Consider the following 22968-nt stretch of genomic DNA (forward strand, 5'->3'; position numbering starts at 1 on the left):
TTCCTCCTCAATTCGCCCTGCAGCGTTCGCTCTTCGCCCGCCCACCTCTTTATGCAAGTGCATGCATAAATATTTGCTCGATTGATTTTTAAACTCATTTTAATGACATTACATATTACGATTCGCGATGCGAGATTGCGTCACATGAGCTGAGTATCGCTTAATGCTCACAATAATTCGACTGAATACAAATAAAAATTATCATTTCAATTACTTGCTTACTTTTTAAATGAAATTTGTGGTCGTAACTTACAGTAAATTAGCTTAACAGTGGATTAACATACCTGCAATGAAAAGAGAGAGAAAACATAAAGTTAGCGAACGATTGTGTTATTTATTAAGCAAAGTGTAACGAGATTGTTGTCTGTCTTATTCTACTCAGCCATCTGTCATCTGCATCACTTAGCCAAGTGCCATTGCAAGGCAAAGTAAAGCGGCTTATATGCAACTTGGCCACTTCGAGAGCCGAAGCATCACGAGGATATGACGTTTATTGAGTCGATGGCAGATGCAGCTGCATTTTGACTAAGCCAATAAGCGTTTAAGTAAAAGGCGCACTCGAGTGCAAGTAAAGTGAAATAAACGAAACGAAACTAAAATAAAATAAAATAAAATATCTATATTATAGAGAACTGAGGCGTGGCAGCAGCAGCAGCAGCGAAGTAACTGGCTTGCATTTACCTTATCTGCTGCCTTGCTTGTTGCACTCGAATTTACTTGGGGATTTGCTCACAAATGTCCTTGTGTTCTGTCTCTTTCTCGGTGTTTGTGTGTGTCACGTTTTAGCGCTTTACTAGCTGCAATTTGTTGAAGCGTGCGGCCAGGCAAAAGTGCACTCCCCACTCTCTCTCTCTCTCTCTCTGCTTTCTCTCGCTCTGTATGTGTGTGTGTGTTCACATGTGCAAATAACTTTCGACGGTAATGCAAATGAATGCCAATTTACGACGAGTCGAGCACAACTTCAACGGACGAACAGAGCGAAACACTCGCTCAATTGCATTAGTCAGGGCAATTTGCAACTGCCGAGGTGTGAACTCAATAAATAATCACTTTAAAACGATGCCACTTTACGCCCCCGAAAAATGCAACAAGACAACTTTTCTATCTCCCTTTCAATCCCTTTTCACTACTCACTACTATTTTCTCTGTCCACATGAACTAGCATTTTTAATGGAGTTCTTTTATTGAATTTGACTTGGATTTGGGCAAAAGCAACAGCACTCTGAATATGTTAAAAGAAACAACATCTTCTATTCAACATTTTTTGATGAACGATTGCTCAACACAATTTCACATGATTTGTGCAACAAATTTGACTCAATTTAAAGAAAGCTTACAAGCTTAAAAGTTGAACTATATTCTTTGCATACAAAATATATTTTATAAAAAGGGAATTGAGAAAAAAAAACAAATAGATTATGCTTTTGATGAAAATCTTAAATATCTAATGCGAAATATATTTTATTTACTTTTTAGTAAAGCGTAAAATACAAAATGTATTTTAATTGAAATGCAAAATATACTCAATTAAAAGATTTGTTATAAGTAAAATCCTTTTATTTACTTTTACTTTACAGAATTACTCTCACTAAGCAATAAGTATTCGTCCTAAGTTATCATCTTAAAAAAAAAAGATCTGCCAACTGTGTCAGCTTTAAATGTGAATATAAATGACACAGTTCTTGAAGCTGCTTCATAAAATATCTGCTTCTTTTTGTACAAAATATATAATATAAATGTCTAACAACATTTATCTCTCTGAAAATGCATGTTAAATACTGGAAAAGGCTTTTTTCTAGTTATGTTGCAGAAGAATAATTGCGCTACTGATGGGCATATCCAATAAATGCCGCACGTCAAGTTGTAGCACGTTGAAAAACTATTTAATTTTGTGAAATATGCAACAGCTTTTAGAGCTTTTTGTAGCCCCGAAACAAAAGGTCATAAAGTGCTCACACACACACACACACATGTAACTAACAAAGGCATTTTGGGTCGAACACTTTTCTTTCTTTTTTTTGGACAGGTGCAAAAAAAAAAGCATTGCGAAAGCAACGCTAAACTATTTCATAACGTTCTCGATTTTTTGCAAGGCTTCAAGCCCCAAAAAAGGGTTAAGGTGAAAGGGAGGGTAGAAGTAGAGGGTGTGTTCTGGGGGGAGGGAGGTAGTTTAACAATTAGTAGGACTTCACACTGCTCGAAAATCGTTTCTAAGTGAAACCTCTCTCACACAGCCAATGCGAGCTTACAATGGCTCAAAGCGCCCTTAAACTTCCGCAGCAACTGTTCCTCCTTCACTTCCCTTTCCCTTAACCTACACCCCTTTGGACACCCTCTTTGGACACCCCTTGAACCAATAGCCGAAAATGGGGCCCCATTGTTGTGTGACTTTTGACCGCCGTGTCTAGAAATTGCGAGCGGGAGACTGAAATGCAATAAGAGAGGCTTTGTTTAAGCTTCGAATGGATGCCTCCCTTTCCCCTTCTTTCTCTTTTTGAAGTGAATTTCCAGCTGTTGCCTTTTGTTGGTTAACATCACGTGGGTGTGTTGTGTACGTGTGTATTTAAGTATTTGTCTTTGTATTTGCCTTTTGTCTGGCGCGTTGCGCATTATAAAACAATTTGTTGTTTTGACACCAAACTGGCCAACGGCTTCGACTCGATCCCACGTTGACCGCAACTGACCCGCACAACACACAACAGTCCTAAGTAACCTACCACGCACACCCTTGCCACACTTACACTCACACACACATACACACTCACACTCACACTTTAAAGTACTCAGACACCCTCACATAATCATTGGGAGCATTGTTTGTTTATTGCCGGACAGGATTTCCATTTGCCTTCGTTTGTTTTGTGGCTGACATTTGTATTTGCTAAGGGTTTACTCTTTTTTTCTGTATTGTATGTATATATTTGTCCTGATTCCGCTTGACTCTTTTGTTTGTATAGTTTATTGAGTTCACACCTACATACGAGTGCCTTAAAGGTGAAAAGTTAACTCTTTTGCCATTTCTAATGCTCTAAGCTCGATTTTGAACTCAAATTGAATTCATTAAACATATTGCTGTAATTATTAGCTTAAAGAAGTTGCTAACTTTAAAAGTCATGTCAACTACCATTATTATTATAGAACATATTACTTTTGACAGCCAAACTATTAAATTACAAACAACTAAAAGTTTAATTTAATTGCAATTATGCAATGGTAGATGTTGTTATTTTAACGTGAAATGTTATCACAAATATTTGACAGCAATTACTGAATTTATTGCAAGGCTAAACGTTATAAATTCATTGATAATATTTATATTAAAAAGTAAAAAAAACAAATGGATTTCATGGAAGTGGCAAAGCAATGGAAAGCGCAACCAAATTATAAAAAAAACTAATTCCTAAAGTGAATGAAAACTGCAACAAAATTATAAAAAAAAATAATACTTTTAAGTGACAAACACATAAAGAACTTTATTATTTGAATATACATATGTTAGACATTATTATATTCATTTTAATAATAAAAGATCAATATTTCCATAACTTTTTGATAACAAATTGTGCTGCAACTTAAAATACATTTGATCATTAAACCCGTCATCAAATGTACAATTTTTAGAAACTCTAATAGAACACTGCCAAAAACAACTTAAACACGTGTTAAACTCTTAGCTGCTGCTTTTCAGCCACTTAACTCTACTTAAACTGATGACACGCCTTCAACAACTTCTTAAATTTATCCATTTTAATATCGAAAACAACAATAAAAGTCAGCTTAATGCGTGGATGGAGAAACTCAGCTTTCAACTTGTGTGAATAATTGAAACTCTGTTAAAATTGAAAAGTTATTTAAATCTCGCATATGATGAAATTTTGCTTTGTCATTGGCATTGTGATTGTCATAAGCAGCATCAACAAAGCATTTTGTGTGCTGCCACGTGAATGCGACTCCAATTGTGACTGTTGTCAGTGCTTGAAGGATGTGTGTGTGTGGCATATTTGTGGGCGTACTGTCTATCAGTCTCTCTCTCTCTCTCTCTCTCTCTCTGTTCCTCTGGGTGTGTGCTTAAGTCGTGACCATGTGGAAAACCGCTAAAAATTACTAAGCGCATCGGATTACAGCGACAAAACCCAAAACAAAAAAGAAGCAGAAAAGGATGCTGAGCGAGACAAGAGAGAGAGAGCGTGAGGAAAGGACACGCACACACACATAACAATGGCAATTTGTGTCTTTTTTAAGCTCTCGCGCTTTCAGCGTCCTAAGCGTATTACACTTTTCCCTCTCATCCTCTCTCTCCTACTCTTGCCCTCGCTTTGCATACGAAAAAAAGGAGAGAAAAATAAAGCGAATAAACCCCGTCGACCCCCAAAAGAGTCGAAGTTTTATGAAAACAATTTGTTGATGAACTCAATTAAAACAACAACAAAAGCAGCGAAAACACAAGTATGCATCCGTGGGTGTGTGTGTGTGTGTGTGTGTGTGTGTGTGTGAGGCAACTTTGCATACCCTGTTAAAAGGGATATTTTCACAGCAAAAACTGACCTTACAAGAATATTTTTTCAGACGAATAAAACCGAATGAATAGCTTTTAATTAAATGCAGATGAAATTGTGATAGCAATAAGAAATTTCGCAATTATGTAAGACGAAACTATTCAATTATTTTAGATTGATATCATCTTTTGTTAATTTGAATTGATATCAAATTGAACGCTTCTTTCATTTAATGATATTTTGAGTGGTAATTCTAAATATTCTTGCAAATTCAGTTTATAAACGTATTCCTTTCAGAATAGGAGTAGATATGAGAATCAACAATTAGCCTAAAGCCCACAGTTGTCTATCTCTGCACTTTTTACTTAATTCCAATTTAAGATGGATAGTATGAAAATAGAAAAGTTTCTACAATTATAGATAGTTTGAATTAAAGGAATCAGCAACTTAGCTGCAAATTTCACTCAACTTAACCTTACAGGATATCAGCTAGTCGCTTTCATCTTCCATCAGATACACGACCGACTTTTACTTCTTTTAATTAATTTTACGTATTTCGATATGTACAGTATACACAGCGTAAACATGACCCTAGGACGCCTCTTCTCGGCTGTAAACTGTTGTAAACTTTTGCGTAAAATCAAATTATGGAAATTATTTTTGGTTCTTGCTAACACATTTGCAATTAGGCAATGGAAAGTTTCGCTCTTTTCTTGCTTTTCATATACATATATATACATATTTTGTTGTTGTTGCATTTCTTCTGTTGTTGTTAGTCTGCATTTTGTTGCTGTTGTGTACAGAGTTGTAAAAGAAATTCAAGCACAAGTTTTTTGGCCCCCTCTCTTGCTGGCTGCATAGAGAATTATTGAGTTGCAAGCACACACATAGAGAAGCTGACATATGTCAGACACACACACACTCACGTACACACATACACGTACACAACGATGAACTTTATGCAAATATCGTGTATCCTGGTGCAGGAGCCAACTGCATGTCCTGCTGCCCTTGCTTTGCCTTATGTGCTTAAGAAAGTGCAACTAAAACGCAGTCATGCTGCACAGAAAATAATCCAAGGGATAATCTGACTCCCCCCCTCCCAACTCTGCTCCTCTTTTCCCCCTCGCTCTTTATCAGTTGCTGCAGAGCGAAAAAGTCAAACAAGGCTTCGCACAAAGCCTGAGCCTGAGTCGCGTCGTGTATCCCAATTTTTGTGCCAACAAAGCTCTTTTATTGGCCCCACTGTACAGACAGAGAGAGAGAGAGGGGGGCGTGGGCGTTGTCTAGGGCGTGGCCCAGTTCGATTGCATATTTTGGCGGCCTTTGTTAACATTTTTTTGTTGCCGCTCAACGACTTTGCTGCAAAATTGAAATGCATTCGCAAGTTGCAAGTTGCACTTTGAGCGCGTGCACAATTTGCATTCTATTTTGCTTTACTTGTTTATTGTTTGTTGCATCATACGCTGTTCTACTCGTCTTTTGTTTGTTCCTCTCTTCTGCTCTCTTTACACAGCAGCGTAAGCATTTAGAGCATGTCTGATGTTTGCTGCCAAAAGCCTGAACATATGTTTATTCAGGCCTGGGTACAAAAGAGAAATTGATTTCATTTCTACGTAACAAAAAAATTTGATTTTAACTTCGGAAATTTTATTGCAAATATCAATGTAATTATTTAACATTGAGACTGCTGTATATAGAAGATTCGCTGCTTTCTTAGCATTAGTCTCTTTGCCATATATTGCTCAACAGCTAAATGATTTCTTTTATTCTCTTCGATTTCCAGTTTCATGAGCTGAATAACTTCTCTTTAAATGCTGAATTTATGTTCGTTAATTCTCTGCTTTTTTGACAAGTTTATCTTGAATCTGCTCTACATCAAAGGCTTTTTCCTTAACCATTATCCAATATTGGGGCATTAACATTAACATTGCTCTTCATTTCGTTTACCTCTTTCTTCAACTTCTCACACACTTTTTCAATCGGATTTCTCCTTGGTTTCTACGAATATGATTATAATTAGATTTAGTTTGCGAATTAAAAGTATTTATAAATTACTAGAGTTGGTTTTATCAATCGAGGCACATCAAAATGAAAGCGATACATATGCATACGAAGATTAATACAATTGTGCTTCGTTTTTACAAACGCTTGCCACAAATGTTGCACCCACCGTATTGCGTATCGATTTCGGTGAAATGCTGCCACACTTTGTTTTTGCTCATTTTTATTTCCAAATGAAGTGCAAATTAAATGATTTTGTTTATTTGCGATTAAGCAATTCTTTGTCACAAAATTTGACCTAATAAAGTACACTGCAAAACCAAAGCTTAAAAAACTTAGTGTTGTTGAACACTTTCGATAATTCTTTACTCCACTATCGCATATTTATGTTTTGCCATTTGCAGCACTGCATTAATTCTAATAAATTATCGAATACAATTTGCAAATTACGTTTTTAACTTAACTTTACAGCTGGATGTGAGCTTGAAATCGTAAATATTTTTATGAAATTTCATTGAACTCTGTGCAATAAAAAGAATGCTGGATAAGTGCAGCAATCGATAGAAATATGTGGGGCAAGTAAATAACTCAAATTTGTGTAAAGTAAACATGAAATAGAAAGCTTAATAACATATTTCTCTTTCAAATTTGATCAGTTTTTTCTTGATTAAATCAATTTATCAATGGTATGCTAAATGAAAAACTCTATAACCAATTATTGACATATCAATGCGCTGCAATATATCGATTTATATCGTCAAGTCATTGAATTCCACGATATTAATTTTCGACCTTTTATATTCCTCTTTTAAATTGTACCAGTTTCATCTTGATTAAATCAATTTGTCGGTCGTAGACTAAATGAACAACTCCGTAAGCACTTATCGACTTATCGATGGTCTGCAATACATTGATTGATATTTTCATGCAACTACTCAAAGAACAAAAATCGTCAAGTCATTGAAGTCCACGATATTAGCTTTCGACTTTTTCTACTTCTTGTCTTTTCAAGTTTTGCCAAAGTTGTTTTTCCTTTTTTCTGGTCATCTGTCGTCCACAGCTTGATAGAATTTCAATCAAAAAGCTAGACATTAATAAGTGCCTTGGCTTGGGCATAGCGAATGAGTAGCTCGAGTAGATAAGAGGACGAGGGCGGGTTAAGTGGGTTGTTGATGATTATGGCTACTCATATGCAATGGCAGCACGTGCAAACTACAAGAGATGGTGAGAGAGAGAGAGAGAGGAAGTTGGGGAAATGAAGGAAAAATATGAAAAACTGGCACAAAATTTGCATGTTCTCGTATATCTTCATGAGGCAAAAGGCGTAGCTGTAAAACAACAACAGATCCGTTGCCATCCATCCCATCTCCTCCCACCGCTTGCGCATTTTCGCAACGCAGATAAAGAAAAACAGCAACGCAACAATTTTTCGGCGTGGTGGCTGCTGTTGCTGTTGCTTCTGGTTGCTGTTTTATTTTTTATGCAAATTCGTTGCATATGAAAAATTGTCAGAGTAGAAAAAAAAACGTAACAAACTCGTTGGTTTTGGTTAATATCCGATTTAGAAATACCCTAAAAATAGTTGACTAGAAGCATACCAAACAAAATCCTATTTAAAATAAATTCTTGAATGGCAAATACAATTGAAAGGAAGAAAATACCAAACAAAATACTATTTATATTAAATGGTTGTATTGCCAATGCCTTTTCAAAAAATACTAAGCATAATACCATGGTTGAAGTGTAAATAGTTTTAAAAGGCAATTAATACTGAAACATTTAAAACATGGTGACAACAAATTCTTGTAATTTGCATTTCAATAGTTGACTTTATTATCAATACATCTGAATTTCTAAATTCACATTTTCATACCAATAGCTACAGAGTGAATTTTAAATATCACGCATACGCAATGTTCACAGACGTATCAGTTTACATCCAAAGGTAACTTAAACAGTGCATTAAATTGTTAATATCACAGAGACACAGACTGTTGCCTAGCAGCAGCTGCAGCAATCTCAGTAAAATGATAATTATATGTACATGATATTGGATATGGAATGCATGCATCTTTAACCACTTATCCCACTTTTTCACATAATTAGAATGCCCTTTGTATAGGGTATGAAGAAGAGGGAGAAAAAGAGAAAGAGAGAGAAAATCATAAACGAGAAGCATGTGAAGAACGAAATGTGCAAACTTTAATAAAAGACTGTGCAAAGGATGCAGGCAGAAAGCGGAAAAGGGGCGAATGGGGAGCACAAGAAGCGAGTCATAAATTTGCAGTACTAGCAAAGGAGTAAGCATCAGAGAGGCAAGGAGGAGGCGAGGAAGGAGGTGTGTGCATGTGCGTGTGTGCTTTAAGGGGACAAGTAGCACTTCAAACAAAGCAACACTCAACGTCAGAGCTGCCCCAACAAAATATGTAATTTTAATGCAACAACAATGCAGTGGAGATCAAGCTGTGGATGGGGGAAAGAGGGGAGCTTAAGGTAACGACAGCTTTGGGTTGCCTGCATATTAAAAGTCAAAAGCGTTGAGCTCTTTTTGGTTAGCAGAGGATGTCAAAGGGGGCAAGTGGAAGCAGATTTCCTTTTTGCTGTTGTTGCTGCTGCTTCTGTTGCTTCTGCCTTGTTGCATGCAGCACGGAAATTTGCGTTAACAACAATGCGACATGTCGTCTAAAACCGCAGAGCAACAAAATGCAATGAGTTACACAGAGACGGGACAGGGAAGGGCGAAGGACGAAGAGCTAAGGCGGCGACCCTCTTAAAAAATTACTTAATAATAACAGTGTTTGCATGCTTTTTTGCTGACTATAGGCAGGGGAGATGAAGGAAGCTATTGCTGTTTGCATATTCAATGTTTAATAATGTACATGGCAAAATTGTTGGCGAAACTAAGTTTAAGGCCAATGAATTTTTAATTAAATTCATTTTAGACTCTCAAATAATTTGCATGCAAATGCGAACAAATTTTGCCTCGCATTAGCAATTGATTAGTAGTCGATATTGAGAGTGAAAGAAAAAAAAGAAAATTTCTTTTTAAAATACTGGTCACACCTTTTTGGTATTTTTAAAACGATTAGCAAAGAATGAGACTATAAATGACTTTGCTATAATTATAACACACTTTTTAAGAGCTGATGATCTAATTTGCTAGTATGCTAAATATAGTATATAAATATACTAAATATCAGCATTATTCCTTTCAAGAGTTATAGAACAAAACCATTTATTTAAGATATAAATTAGAAATTTGTCCAACAAAAATTATATTATATACTTTTTTTTTCTAAAAAAAATTTTTACTACACATGTTATATTTCAATTATAAATAAATATTATTATTCTTCAATGTAAGATAAATCTTTTGAGTACTATATTCAATTAAATATATTTTCAGTTTCTTCATTTAATATTCTATTTCATTAAGTGAGTTCTCTCTTTGTGCTTTTGGCTTTGTTATTGCATGCTTGGAATTTACTGCAGCCTCGCAATAAAGCAGAACTTGTTACGCTCTTGCATCTTTGATTTATTGGACTCTCTTTTGGCTCATTCTCCCCCACACTTTATACTTTCGTTCTCTCTCTCTCTCTCTCTTTCTCTCTCTATCTGTCCATGTCTCTGTTCTTTGCTGTCGCTGTCTCAGCGTATAAATCAGAAATTGCAATGAAAATGTTTCCGCTGCACACACAAAACTTGAAACTTCTAATTGGTAATTGCACTTGTACTTTGTCTCTTTCCCCTCCACCTCCTTCTCCTCTTTAACACTCCCTCAACTAGTACATCTGACATTTCTGTTTTTGGCAGAACCCCATCTGGAGTAAAGTCGCCAAATCGTAGTCAGGCTACTTGGGGGAAAACTTGTGAATTATGCCGACAGTTTTATGCATCTTTTGACCTGAATTGTTGTGTTCACTTACTTTGCTGCGCGAGACGATGAAAAAACGTTGAAAAATTCAAGGTTTTTTATTTACTTTACTCAAGTGAATGATGATTGATGCACGTCTCTGCCACTTGCAGCACTAAGGGCGATATGTTAATGCGTTTGCTCATAATATGAAAAGTTGCATAGCAAATGTGCTTAAGAAAATATGTTGCATTAAAGTTTGCTTGTCAAGTTTGATTATACTAATAATCAGATAATCCTTAGCATAGTTATATGTACTAGAAAATGTTTCAACAAATCATTTTCTCATTGACTGATTTCGGTGGCAATAAATTGTGTTTTACTTTCACTTAATTGCTTAATTAATTGCTACTTGATTATAGTTTTTGACCATTTAATTGTTGCATTTAATGCAATAATTATTGTTGCTGCTGCTGCTGTTTAACCTAATTAGTAATTCGACTGCCCCTATGACATTGCACATACATACATAAATTAATGATGGCATACATCAGCGTCAGTGATTGCGATTCTGGCACAAAACCAAACCACATTGTTGACAGCTGCTGACAAACAGAACAGCAAAACCGTCATCACAGAACATTCAACAAAACACTGCAAACAAACCGAGACAAACAGATACAACAATCGCAAAATATTTTGAGCACATTTCACAGTTGTCTTTTTTGATTAAATTATGTTGAGCACAATTAAAATTCATTAGAGTTAATTACGCGCAATTAAACGCACATTTTCATATCTAATTGGCAACAAACAAAACCAAAAAAAAACAAAGTTTAAGTTGAGCAATTTTAATTATGTTTGCTCAGTGTGGCTTTTATGCTTTTTAATAAACAAATGCAAAAAGTGACAAAGAACAAAAAACGAGAAAGTAAAAATGAACACGCCAAATTAAGCGACGATTCAAGGCTTAAAACAAATGTAATGAAGCACAATTCACACAAATGCGACAAATGGGAATTTAACTTAAGGAATTAAAGCCTGAACAAATAAAAGGTACAAAAGAAAGATTGACGCTGAGTTACTCAGTAAAATAAGAGCATAATGTGGTTTGTTTCCTGATATTTTCAGCTAACAGAAAAAATATAGTATTATTAACAGTATTATTATACATAGCTGAATTCAATTTCAATAAATTGTAGTGTAAGAACAATTTACTTTTTAGCTCCACTTTCATTAATGGTAATTAAAATATTCACATTAAATTTATATTAAAGTTTTCATTAATATTTTGAAACATTTTTTGAATAAGAATATTGCTTATTCTTTAACTGCCTTTATTCTATGTGGAGCTTTTATACAACACAATATAAATATTTTTCGAAAATAAAATTAAATACTTAGATATACGAAATACACAAGTATATGTTAAAATTTAATTTTATTTTTGAAAAATATGTTTCACAATTTATTGTATTCAAAATATTGCCTTTATTTTCAACATATTAATTATGTCTATATCAGCTTTTATTCAGTTTTAACTGCTTTTATTGCTGATCCTCATTGTGCTGTTGATTATAAATTAGCTTTAGATGCGGCATTTTCTATCTTTAGACATCAAACAAATCATAATTGTGGTTTTCTGTCCCCTGGCAACAGGGTATAAAAAATGACAACAGAAACCAAAAAAGAAGATAAGAAAAATGCCAACACAGCAGTGGCAAATACCACCAGCAACAACAACAACAACAACAATGCGAAAGAAGCGTTTAAAGTCTACGACTTTTGTTTTGCTTCGTTAGCCCATTGCCTTCAAGCTGAGATCCCAATTCGTCCCTGTTCCCCTGTACTCCCTTCTCCATCCCCTTCCTATTTAGATTTCCCTCTTTGTCGGGATGCGTGCGGTTTGAGTTTGGCGCAAGTTTAAGTAGATTTTCATAATTTACGCGATGTGCGCAGCAAAAATCATAAATTATTACACAGACGCGCAGACACCCGACTCTCTGACTCCGACTCCGAGAGTCGAGCTCTTCGCGTCCCTTGCCATTCAGGTGGCTGAATGTTAACTTCATTTTGAGTTTGTTACTGACTCAAGTGGGATGGGGATTAAAACAAGCTCACATACTACATGTGTTCTTATACACAGCGCTTTTTGGCGACCTTCGTTTCAGGGTCGTCTCTCTCCCTTTTCCCTTTCCCTTTCTCTTTCTCTTTATCCATTTGATTCACTTGCTACAGCAAGTTCCATTTCCATTTCCGCGCTTGTTGGCTTGGCTGCCTGGCTGGCTGTCTGCTTTCTCAGCGAACAATTGCATTTAATTGTAAGTAAAATATGTGAAAAGTTTTGCCCAGGCATTCCAAAAACTTTTCAAGCGTCTAAAGTGAGTTTTTCACCGCCTCCTTCCCTTACTCCTCATTCCCCCCCCAACTGTCGCTCTAAACATGTCAGCGACATGTTGTTTTCATGTGATTCTCCACTGTCAGACACAGCTGTGTATGCTCAATCGGTATCTCTCTCTCTCTCTCTTTTCTCTCTGTGGACATTTTGTCTCTGTGTGTGTTTTCGTTTCTCGTTTTGGCTTTCAGATGATTTTCCAGCTTGTGATTTTTATATTTGCATTTCGTCAACGCTTATGACAATATATCATAGCTAGCTTCTACAACAAAAACCCACAGCAACAATAATAGCAACAACAACAATAGCTAACGACAAAAACAACAACAACAACGAGAACATCAACGAACTTCTTCTCATTTTGCTATTATTGGTTACATGAGAAAAGTTTTGCGCTTTTGTTGCTCTTGTGGCTGCCACAATTGTCTGCCACAGAAGTTTTCCAAAGCATTTTTTTTTGTTTTCAAATAAAACAACAAAATACAACAACAAATTGCAGCCAACAAGATGAAAATGCGACAATAAAGAATTTGTTTTTCTTGAAAAATATTAGAGGAGCTACAACAACATCTTGTCATAAAGTTTTTAATTAAATTTTCACGTTTACATGGAAGTTTGAACATTGTGTAGCACAAGCCATTCGATGCGTATAAATTGAGTTAGTTTTGAATACAAAATGCATTCATTCATTCATTCATGGCCAGACAGTTTGCCACAAAAGTAGTTGAATGAAAATGCTAACAAAAAAATATAAACATATAAATTGAATTAGTTTTGCATACAAATGACCAGCAAAGTTATTGAATTATTTACAAGAGAATTTTTGTGTGAAATCTTTTGCTTTTATAACCATAATATATGTGGCAAAAAGTAATTAATATTACTGGACAATAAATGAAGTTAGTTGTCAATTCAAATGGTCTGAAATAACAGCTCAAAAGTTGCAAAGTTATCTAGAAAAGTAGTGTCAAACCATTTTACTTTTATCGCAAGTACTCGTAGCAATAAGTATAATTAATATGGAAATAAAAGTATTTAATATAATTATAGCAATAAGAATAGTGAATGTACAGAAAAGAGTATTTAATATTATTATCTAATGAATTCTGTTAGTTGCAAGATTATTTCGAACTCTACTCCATGAAATCATGCTCAAACCTTTCGCTATCTCATACCTTTCGGTTTCATTCCCACAAATAATAATAACAACAAATGCCACATAATGGCAAAATGTAATTATTATTTAAATAGTTACACTTGAGACAATTAACGTGAAGCACAAGAGGTGAGTTTGAGTGCGGTAATTGAACTAATTAGAATTCGTTGTAGTTCGCACTGCGAGAACAACACAATAAAATAAAATGAAAAACAAGTAGAAAACTACAATCGAGTGTACTCGACTGTGAGATATCCGATACCCATTTTTAGTAAACCCATTTTCTTTAAAATACTAAAATATACCGAAAACTATATTTGGTATATGGATAAAGTACAATATCAAAATATAATAAATAGTACAAAATATACCATATAGTACAAAATATATCATATAATACAAAATATACCAGATTGTCAGCCAAAAGAACACAGAGAACGATTGACATACATGATTTTATCGTCAGCTCTTGACGCTGATCAAGAATATACTATATTTCCTGTTTCATACAGGCACAAAGTTATAATACCCTACCCTATACTCTACCCTATAGGTAGCGGGTATAAAAAGGGAAAATGAGCAACAATTCATATGCAGAAGAGAGAGGGAGAGAGAGTGAGTAAAATAAAAGGCTGTCCAACAAAAAGAGGAGTAATGAGCAGCACACGTGTTGGCAATTTAAATTACACAACTAAGTCGCACACAGCAAAAATCAGGTCAGCAGCCAGCAAATATATAATACGATACATACACACGTTGCGTATACGCCATGTATGTGTGCTGAGCTCTTTTAATTGATATTCGCGCGGCAAAATTGGAAATGAAAAAAGTGAAAAAGAAAATGCAACTGGAAGTGCATAAAAATCAATGCTTCAACAATTTGATTGTGGTCAAAAACGACATACAAAAAGTCGAGAGAGAACCACAGGAAAGCAAAGCCATTGGCAAATTAAATTTAAATATTGAATCAGTCGACAAATCGCTTGAATTTGTGCACCAAATTTGTTGCACATGGCAAAACAATAAAAGCCATGTCTACTTTGGGGAGTAGTTTGTTTGTCAATTTTGGCGGATTGCAACGAAAATATGTCATTGTTTTATTTATTTATTCCATTTTATTATATGAAATCTAGTATTTAATACTACATTTAATAGAGAAGAGAGTACTGGCTGCTGGGGCCTTCGACTCGTCATTGTTTTAATCCAGCAAAAAGTTGATTTGCTTGCCGAGCAGGAGCTTCAGGCCGAGCCGTTACCTATTCCCAATCTGGAGGACCCCATTGAAGATTGTGATTTGCCGCTGGAGGCGAGCGATGCCTCCGCTGTTTGGCACCACTTTGCGTCCCGGCTTTCCGGCTGCCTTTGCCACATTTTGCAACACTATCAGCTGTGTGTGCTGCCATCGGAAACTCCAAGCCTACTCTATGCAACTCCAAGCCTACTCTATGCAACTCTGACGATAATACACTCATACTTAGATTCTGACATACACACACATGTTCAGGCCTTTTTGTAATAAATTGCCATTGACGAAAATAGTCAGTCTTATTCAGTTCTCGAAACAGCGCAGTGCTTTATTTTGTGAGTATTTCTAACATATTACAGAATTCTCTCGCAAATGAGACTCCCTCGGCCACTGGACTGGTAACTCGCGCAGTGGCAGGTTTTTATAGTTTTTTTTTTTTTTTTTTTTGTGTTAACAATCGTCGTGCTCGTTATTTGCGGGTAAATACCAAGCAACCAATCAACAAAACAGATAAAGCAAAAGAGTAATAACATTTTTCGCAAAAACGATTAATCGCTTATTAAGTGGTAACGGCTTCGATAAGGCCACTCTTTTCAAAATGCATGTCACGTTGGACGACTTGTGCGATACTTGTGGAGCTATCGATAACGCTTCACATGCAATCCTCAGCTGTTAAAAATACGATATTGTACGCCAACGTTACCCAACACTAGGGAAACACAACAACATTCACGCTCTCTTGAAGGAAGGAAATGTCGAGCACATTAAAACCATTATAGACTTCATAAAAGAAACAAATTTGGACCTCTGATTGAGTACTTCAATCAATTTTTCGTGGCGTTTTTCACCTTATAAAGGCATCGACCAGTTCTCGGTCGGGTGCTTAGGGAGCGGCCAAATAATTCTCCCCTGCCCATGGGTCGGGTGGTAACTTAAAACTCAAAAAAACATTTTTCGCAAGAACCGAAATTTTTTTTTTTTATTTTTTATTTTCAGTGTACATGTGCATGTAAGAGAAGGAGAGAAAGAGAGATAACCGGTAAGAGAGACGCTAGCAGCACCAACAACAAACGGGTCACTTTTGTTTTGCGCCTTAAGCCAGCCGCGACAGCAACAGAGAAAAAAGCCGCAGCAGCAGAGCATCGCGTCTTCGGCTACTTAATATTGTCAGAGCAACAGCTGAGCGTAGCCCAACTCCGCTTAGAGCAAACAATCTACGAGAGAGCGAGAAAGAACTTACGTTTGTTGTTCTTTTTCCTACGAATATTCATTCTTTTTTTACTGCATTTTGCCGGTAAGTTTATATGTACTTATACATATGTACATATGTATGAACGATAGTACATTCGTACTTAGTATTAAACACATTATAAAAGCTGAGTCGACATTTTTTATTATTAAACATTGAAAAGGAATTGTTGTCCAAGGACTAGCTGCTCGACCGTCTGCGCGAAAAGAAGCACACCATGAAGCGTCTCTATGCCGTATGCATACAACAATTTTTAATCATTTGAAGTGCATTAAATTGATATCCCTTTTACAGGAGAGTTCGGAACGTGACGGAGACTCATCGTTGTCCTATTCGCACAGCTACAGCGAAAAGCAGCTGAGTGGCAGTCGCAGTCATTCGCATCGCCATTCACACTCGCATCCACACTCTTCGCACCAGCAACAGTTGCAGCACCACCAGCAGCAGCATCAACAAGCGTTGCAATCGCAACAAAACAGTCCGCCTGCCACAAAGCGTCTGGACATGAGCAAGAAGAGCATGTCGAGTCCAGCGGTGGGCGTTAGTGTGCCACATGCCATGCCCGAATCGCCCAGCATGGACAGCAAGCAGCTGCAGAGCAGCAGTTGCACCATACAGACACCGCAGCAACAGCAACAACTGCAGCAGCAACAGCAACAGCCGCTGCCAGCTCCTCCTCAGGTGGCCAGCACATCAACAGCAGCAGCAGCGGCAACCGCAGCAGCAACTGCAGCTGCAGCGGCGGCGGCAGCAGCACAGAAAGTCACAGCCTCTGAGATGGCACAGGATAAGAGCATCACATCGGAGCCATCGGAGACAACCACAACGACGACCAGTGAAGATGTGGTCACCACATACAAGGAGACCAGTCAACTGAGTGCGGCCAACGGTGTTGCAACTGCCTCAAATTCGGCAACGCCAGCCAATGGCAATTCAGCAGCAGCGGCCAAATCATCGTCGGCTGCTTCATCATCGTCGGCAGCAGCAGCAGCGGCGACGGCGTCGTCGTCATCGACGCGCAAACCATCGCATGCTGAGCCACAGAGTCTGAGTCTCAGCCAGGGAGCGGAGGATAAATCGGATGAGGCGAGCGATGAGGATGGCTGCAATGGTTGCACAAATCCGGTCATCAATAGTGCCGACAACAGTCAAGCGCTGGACGACAGCATTGAGAGTCCATCGCCATCGCATCGTCTCGCAGCTGCTGCATTAGCGGGAACAGCGGCAGCCTCATCATCGAGCAATGGCCGAGGACAGCTGAAGGTGGAGTCATCGGATGTCTATCAAATTGTCGATGCGCTGCGTCGGAAAACGAATCTCAGTTTCGATTTGTCGTGCGAGGCATTGCGTGTTACGTTGACCAGCCTGGATCAGTTGAACAATGGCGCCATCAATCCGTATCTGGAGGCAGTTGCTGTCCATGTTACCGGCAAAGTGCCGACGCCCAAGGAGCTGCTGGGCATCACACACGATGCGAAGCGTTTGCAGTAGCAATCATTAAAGCATAAAATGTTGTAGCTCTTAGCTTTTGTTTGTCAATAAATTCTGAACATCCCTTCTCTGCGATTCTCAAATTGTTAACGTAATACATAGCTCTGATTTTGGTTGTTTAACTTTAAAGTCAAAAATTTGTATATGGCTAATTCACAGACAAAATTTTGTCACGTGATATTTACAGTGAAAAAACATAAACTGAAAGAATTTTCTTTCAGTTTGTCTGGATTAACACTTTTATTAAGAGCTAAGATTGATCTTAGAAAGTTTTTTTTTTTACTATAAAATACATAAATTGGTTTCTTTTTTGCATTCATTTCGATAATATATGCAAAAATCTTTAAACAGAAAAAAGATTCCAAAATTATTCTTTTACTTAAAATGAAAACATGTTCTGTTATATGTTTTTCCACGTTAAATATTGTCGCATGCGATGTTTTCGTCAGAGAATTTCCAATATACTATATAATCATAACGAATTGCTCGTATTTTGGAGATAGATTAGTACATTTTCAATTATTTTATTCACTTACATATCTATTAATTTTGTATTTAACTTTTGCAGATTATTTGGGCGTGCACTTTGCCAGCTTTTTGCTGGAAATTGTCGAGGGCAACAACCCGGAGGTGCTGGTGGATATGATGATCGCTTTGATACTGGCATTCAATCAACAGTTTAGCGAGCATGCGGTGAATGTTATCATCGAAGCCATGCAGAATCTGCCCACAGCCAAAGTGTTCACCGAGAAGCTGTTGTTGCTGCTCAATCGAGAAGTTAAAGCCAAACAATTTGTAATTTATTTTGTGATTACTTTTACTAAAAGTGAATTTGATTTGAATTTGACTTAGATGATCCAACGCGACTGCTGAAGCATCACAATGAGCACATGAACACGGTGCTGCGCATGTTTATTGACATCTTCAGTCATCCGGATACGGCTGGCATGTTTTATACAAACGATATTAAGGTGCTCATCGATATTGTGGTGCGTCAATTCTCCGATCTGGATGCGGGCAATGTGGTAAGTAATAATATATGTATTATATATTTATCTTACTAATAATCTGGATGTTAGTTACGTCCGTGCTATTTGGAGCTGTGTCGTCGCATTTTGCGCAACACAAACTATCAGGAGCATCAGCATCGCCTTCTCGATCTCATGAAGATCTTCATCCGCATATTTTGCGAGGAGACCGAATGCAGTGCATCCGATCAGCAGTTAGTGCGCGAAATCGTCAACGAATTTCCCCAATTGTTTAAGGCATAAGAAAGTGGTGAAAAATGGAAAGTGGAAGATTTTTTCTGTTGCAATTCTAGATTCTGACTGTGTGTTTCACTTGCAAACAGAACCAAAAAAAAAAAATAAATACCAATCTAAAGCTAGTGAGGCTACCAAAGCGAGCCAACCAACGCTTCGCATGTAAGTTTAGTTTGAGCTTTTATAAATGAATATATTATTTAGAACTATTATAAAATATTGTTGCCATAAAATTGTAGTTCAAAATATAGCAATTTTTAGGTATTTTTATAGATCATATTTCTATTTTTCAGATTATTTTAGTTTGTGCTGAATTACGCATTTAAACCCAATAGATACGACTCGAAATCGAAAAGCTTTTGACATATTTTTCTTCATTCTATATTTAAATACTATAAATCCGTCAATTTATCATTTCTCTCTCTTTAAATTACAATTTCCCAAACGAAGTTATGCAGTCAAAAATCAGAGGCAAAAAAAGCAAACAGGTTTGCAATTGCGCAATTTTAAGCGCTGTAAAATGGCATCAAGCCGCTTCAGGCAGCTGCAGAGACTTTCGATGTGGCTGTTGCTGTTGCTGTTGCTTCGTCGCATCAAAACGCATAAAGTGTCAACTTTATCGCACAGTCGCAGCTCAGTGTGTGTGAGTGGCAAATAGCTGGAAGTGCAGCGCAGCTTTATCGTGAAATGGTCAGCACATGAGAACATTTCTTTGCTGCACTTGCCCTCAAAGCAGAAGCGGCACAACATTTATTAAAAGGTGAATTCTCGCTGCAGTTAAATTGCGCATTTTGACAGCTTTAATACGGCATTGGAAAGTACTTGATTAAACTTGCAGCAAATTAACATGTTTGCGTAATAATCGACTGTATATTAATGTAAAGCACAAAGCGATTCAATGATGTGCAACACATACATACGTTGGTTGGGTTGAATGACTGACTGAATAACTGATTGAATGACTAACTGGCAGACGGACTGGCTGCCCGACTGAGTGATTGTTCGTCAATGCGCGTGCTACAAATATGCAAAAGCCCTCAAACATTTCACAATCCAAAAAGAACTACACAATATTTTTTTTCTCTTTTTTTTGCTTTTTTGTTTTCATTTCGACGACTGGCAACTTTGGCGAGGTTTTTGTGGCAGCCAACATGGCGGACAAAAACACAGTGCGTATGTGTGTCTGTGTGTGTGTATACAAGGTGGCACATGTATAAGTCGTGCATATCGCAACGCCTTTCAATCAAACGGTGTGCACACTCACACACACACAATTCACAAACAAACCGACACAGAATGACTTTGGTTGCACCACCGCCAACATCACCGCCTCCGGTACCGCCATTGCCACCGCCAATTGACGGCAGCTGTCGCTGCACGTGACAAATGCCGACTATCGACATTGATTCAGAGCAGCTTCCCATCGGCCTCTCTCTCTCTCTCTCTCTGTCTTTCTTTCATTACTCTTGCCCGCTAGCTATCTTCCTATTGAACCTTTTGCTCTTTCCACTAATTTGCGCCAGACTCGAACTCAAAGTCATCTCATCGCGTCTCGTCTCGTCTCCTCCCCTTTTTTACCTGAAGTCTTTTCCCGACAATTGATGAGCCGCTTTCGCCATGGTTCACTACATGTTTTTTGCGAGCGCCAAGCGACGATCTCAAAGGACTGTAATCATTAGGCATGCAGCCAAGGACTAAAAAGAATTTTGCTCTGTGCTTTGTGGATTTATGATGACCTCAGTTTCTCAGTTTCGACACAGTTTCGTTTAGTTCAGTTTCGTTCACTTTTCGTTCACTTTTAGTCGGCGCTAAATAATTTATGTAAATGCGTAGCCCAAAAAAAAAATACAGTAAAGTTTGCTTGACTATGAGATACCCGCCACCCTTTCTGAATACTCGTAAATGCAAGACAGTGCGGTATTCATTTTAAAACATTGCAAATTTATATACCGCAAAAATACTAAAAATATACTAATTGTTATATTTGGTATATTGTTACAGTACAACATTCCATTCATTTTAAAATATACCAAATGAATATACCCAAAAATACTAAAAATATGCCAATGGTTATATTTGGTATATTGATGTAATACTACATTCAAAATATACCATAGAAAGCAAAATATACCATATTGTCGTTTTTCCACACAAAAGTATTTCTTTAATAACTCCTACAATTTTCATCTGATTGCAAAACTAATTTTCAGGAATCATAAAGGGTATAGTTATTTTTGTCTGTACCGAAAGTTATACTATAGCTTTAAGACTACTCTCGGAGATGCCTCCTTCAGCCTATCACATACATATATTTCCTTCCGGCACAAAGTTATGATTCCCCTCTACCCTATGGGTGGCTGGTATAATAACGAAAAAAAAACTTTAGCTCAAGTGGCCCAACGAAACGTAATCTTAATTTTGCAACGTAATGATCATGATTATCATTATTATCTGCGTCAGCAACTGCGTGGCGCCAACAAGTGTGGCAGGCAATGGCAGGAGAATGGGCGTTGCTTGGGCTTGGCCATCAACACAAAAGGCGACAAATACGAAATAAAAACGTGCAACGCACTCTAAATACCCTCTGAAATCCTTATTAATAATATTTAATGTAATGATAATTCATTTTAATTATTCAATAATTCAATTGAATCATAAAAGTATAAAACTTTAAAAAAAAATACACTAAACTGTCAGTTAATCAACGTTGCGCATTAAAATTCAATCAGATATGCTTCATGCCTTGTCTCAATGGGGCAGCCAAAGGACTTGCAAAACAATTAAAAGCATCGTCATGTGGGCGTGACACTTTCTGTTGACTTTTGACACGTGTCGCTTGTGCTTCAAGGTGTCAACACGCACACAATTGAAAGTGAAAGCAAAAGTGAATGGCATTCGGTTAATGATTGCCAGCAACAACAACAACAACAATTGAAGCGCACAAATAGTTGACATAATTGCGGCCTGGCAGCAGGTGCCACAATTACATTGCTGCATTTTTGGTCTCTCGCTGTGCGTGTGTATGTGTTTGCTTTTGGTCTGAGGTCTAATTAAAATTCTTGAGTCTGACGAGCAAAGCGAAGAGGCCACAAATATTCGGCAATGCGACATTTAATTAGCTGTGAATCATTGCGTTAGCAAACACTAAACTCCTTGAAGGCAAACATTTTGTGAATTCAACAATAAGCTTGCAATTTAAATATAAAATCTGCAAATTGAGATATCTGATGTGCATGGAAAATGAATGCAAAGCTTGGCAAAACATTTTAAGTTCGTACAAATTGTGGGGAATTGAAAATAAACTTTCCTGTTTATTTTTCCATTATTTTGCAAATGGGAATAAAGTATTTTAAAATACTAAAACTATTTGGCAGAATCAATGAATTCTAAAAGAAAACTATTCTGTATAATCAATGAATTTAAAAAAATATTATTGAGCTCAAATTCCATTAATTTTCTATTACTCAAAATTATTTTTAAATGGACTTTTGAAAATTGAATTTGCTTTAACACAAAATTATATTCAATTGTACTTCTAATAAAGGGAATTGTTTTGTATTTTTATTATAATTCAATAGCTAAAATCATGTTAAAATCTTTATTCCCAATTTTGACTGTCTTCAATAGAGAGCAATCTTTGTTGCGATATGCAAGTTGAAGTCTTGGGTTTTAAGTCAGCCAGATTGCGCCACAGGTGTTTGCAGTTAATCAGAAAACGCTTAGGCTGCACATTGCGAAAGAAGGAGTTGCCGCTTCGCAGAAGGGAAGCGGAGTGCAGGAGTTGGTAATTTATTTGCACTTTGATAGCAACAAGAT

The 22968-nt window shown here is 37.0% G+C and overlaps 2 protein-coding genes across 5 annotated transcripts in view; one reads left to right on the forward strand and one right to left on the reverse strand.

Annotated features, from left to right (window-relative positions):
• Nucleotides 1-22968, reverse strand: part of LOC132798434 (neural-cadherin) — a 145355-nt gene that overhangs the window by 54900 nt on the left and 67487 nt on the right.
• Nucleotides 15389-17973, forward strand: LOC132798437 (homeobox protein slou-like). Of its 4 annotated transcripts, none has more exons than XM_060810293.1 (4): nt 15389-15485; nt 16147-16444; nt 16563-16634; nt 16694-17973. In XM_060810293.1, the coding sequence occupies exons 3-4, from the start codon at nt 16617-16619 to the stop codon at nt 17888-17890; spliced, it is 1215 nt and encodes a 404-aa protein (XP_060666276.1). In that variant the 5' UTR covers nt 15389-15485; nt 16147-16444; nt 16563-16616; the 3' UTR covers nt 17891-17973. The 4 variants fall into 4 exon arrangements, with proteins under 4 accessions (XP_060666276.1, XP_060666274.1, XP_060666278.1 ...); XM_060810291.1 differs by having other exon boundaries at nt 15461-15567; XM_060810295.1 differs by lacking the exon at nt 15389-15485 and adding an exon at nt 15598-16077.

Source organism: Drosophila nasuta, chromosome 2L (assembly GCF_023558535.2).
Source record: "Drosophila nasuta strain 15112-1781.00 chromosome 2L, ASM2355853v1, whole genome shotgun sequence".
NCBI classification, from domain to species: Eukaryota; Metazoa; Arthropoda; class Insecta; order Diptera; family Drosophilidae; genus Drosophila; species Drosophila nasuta.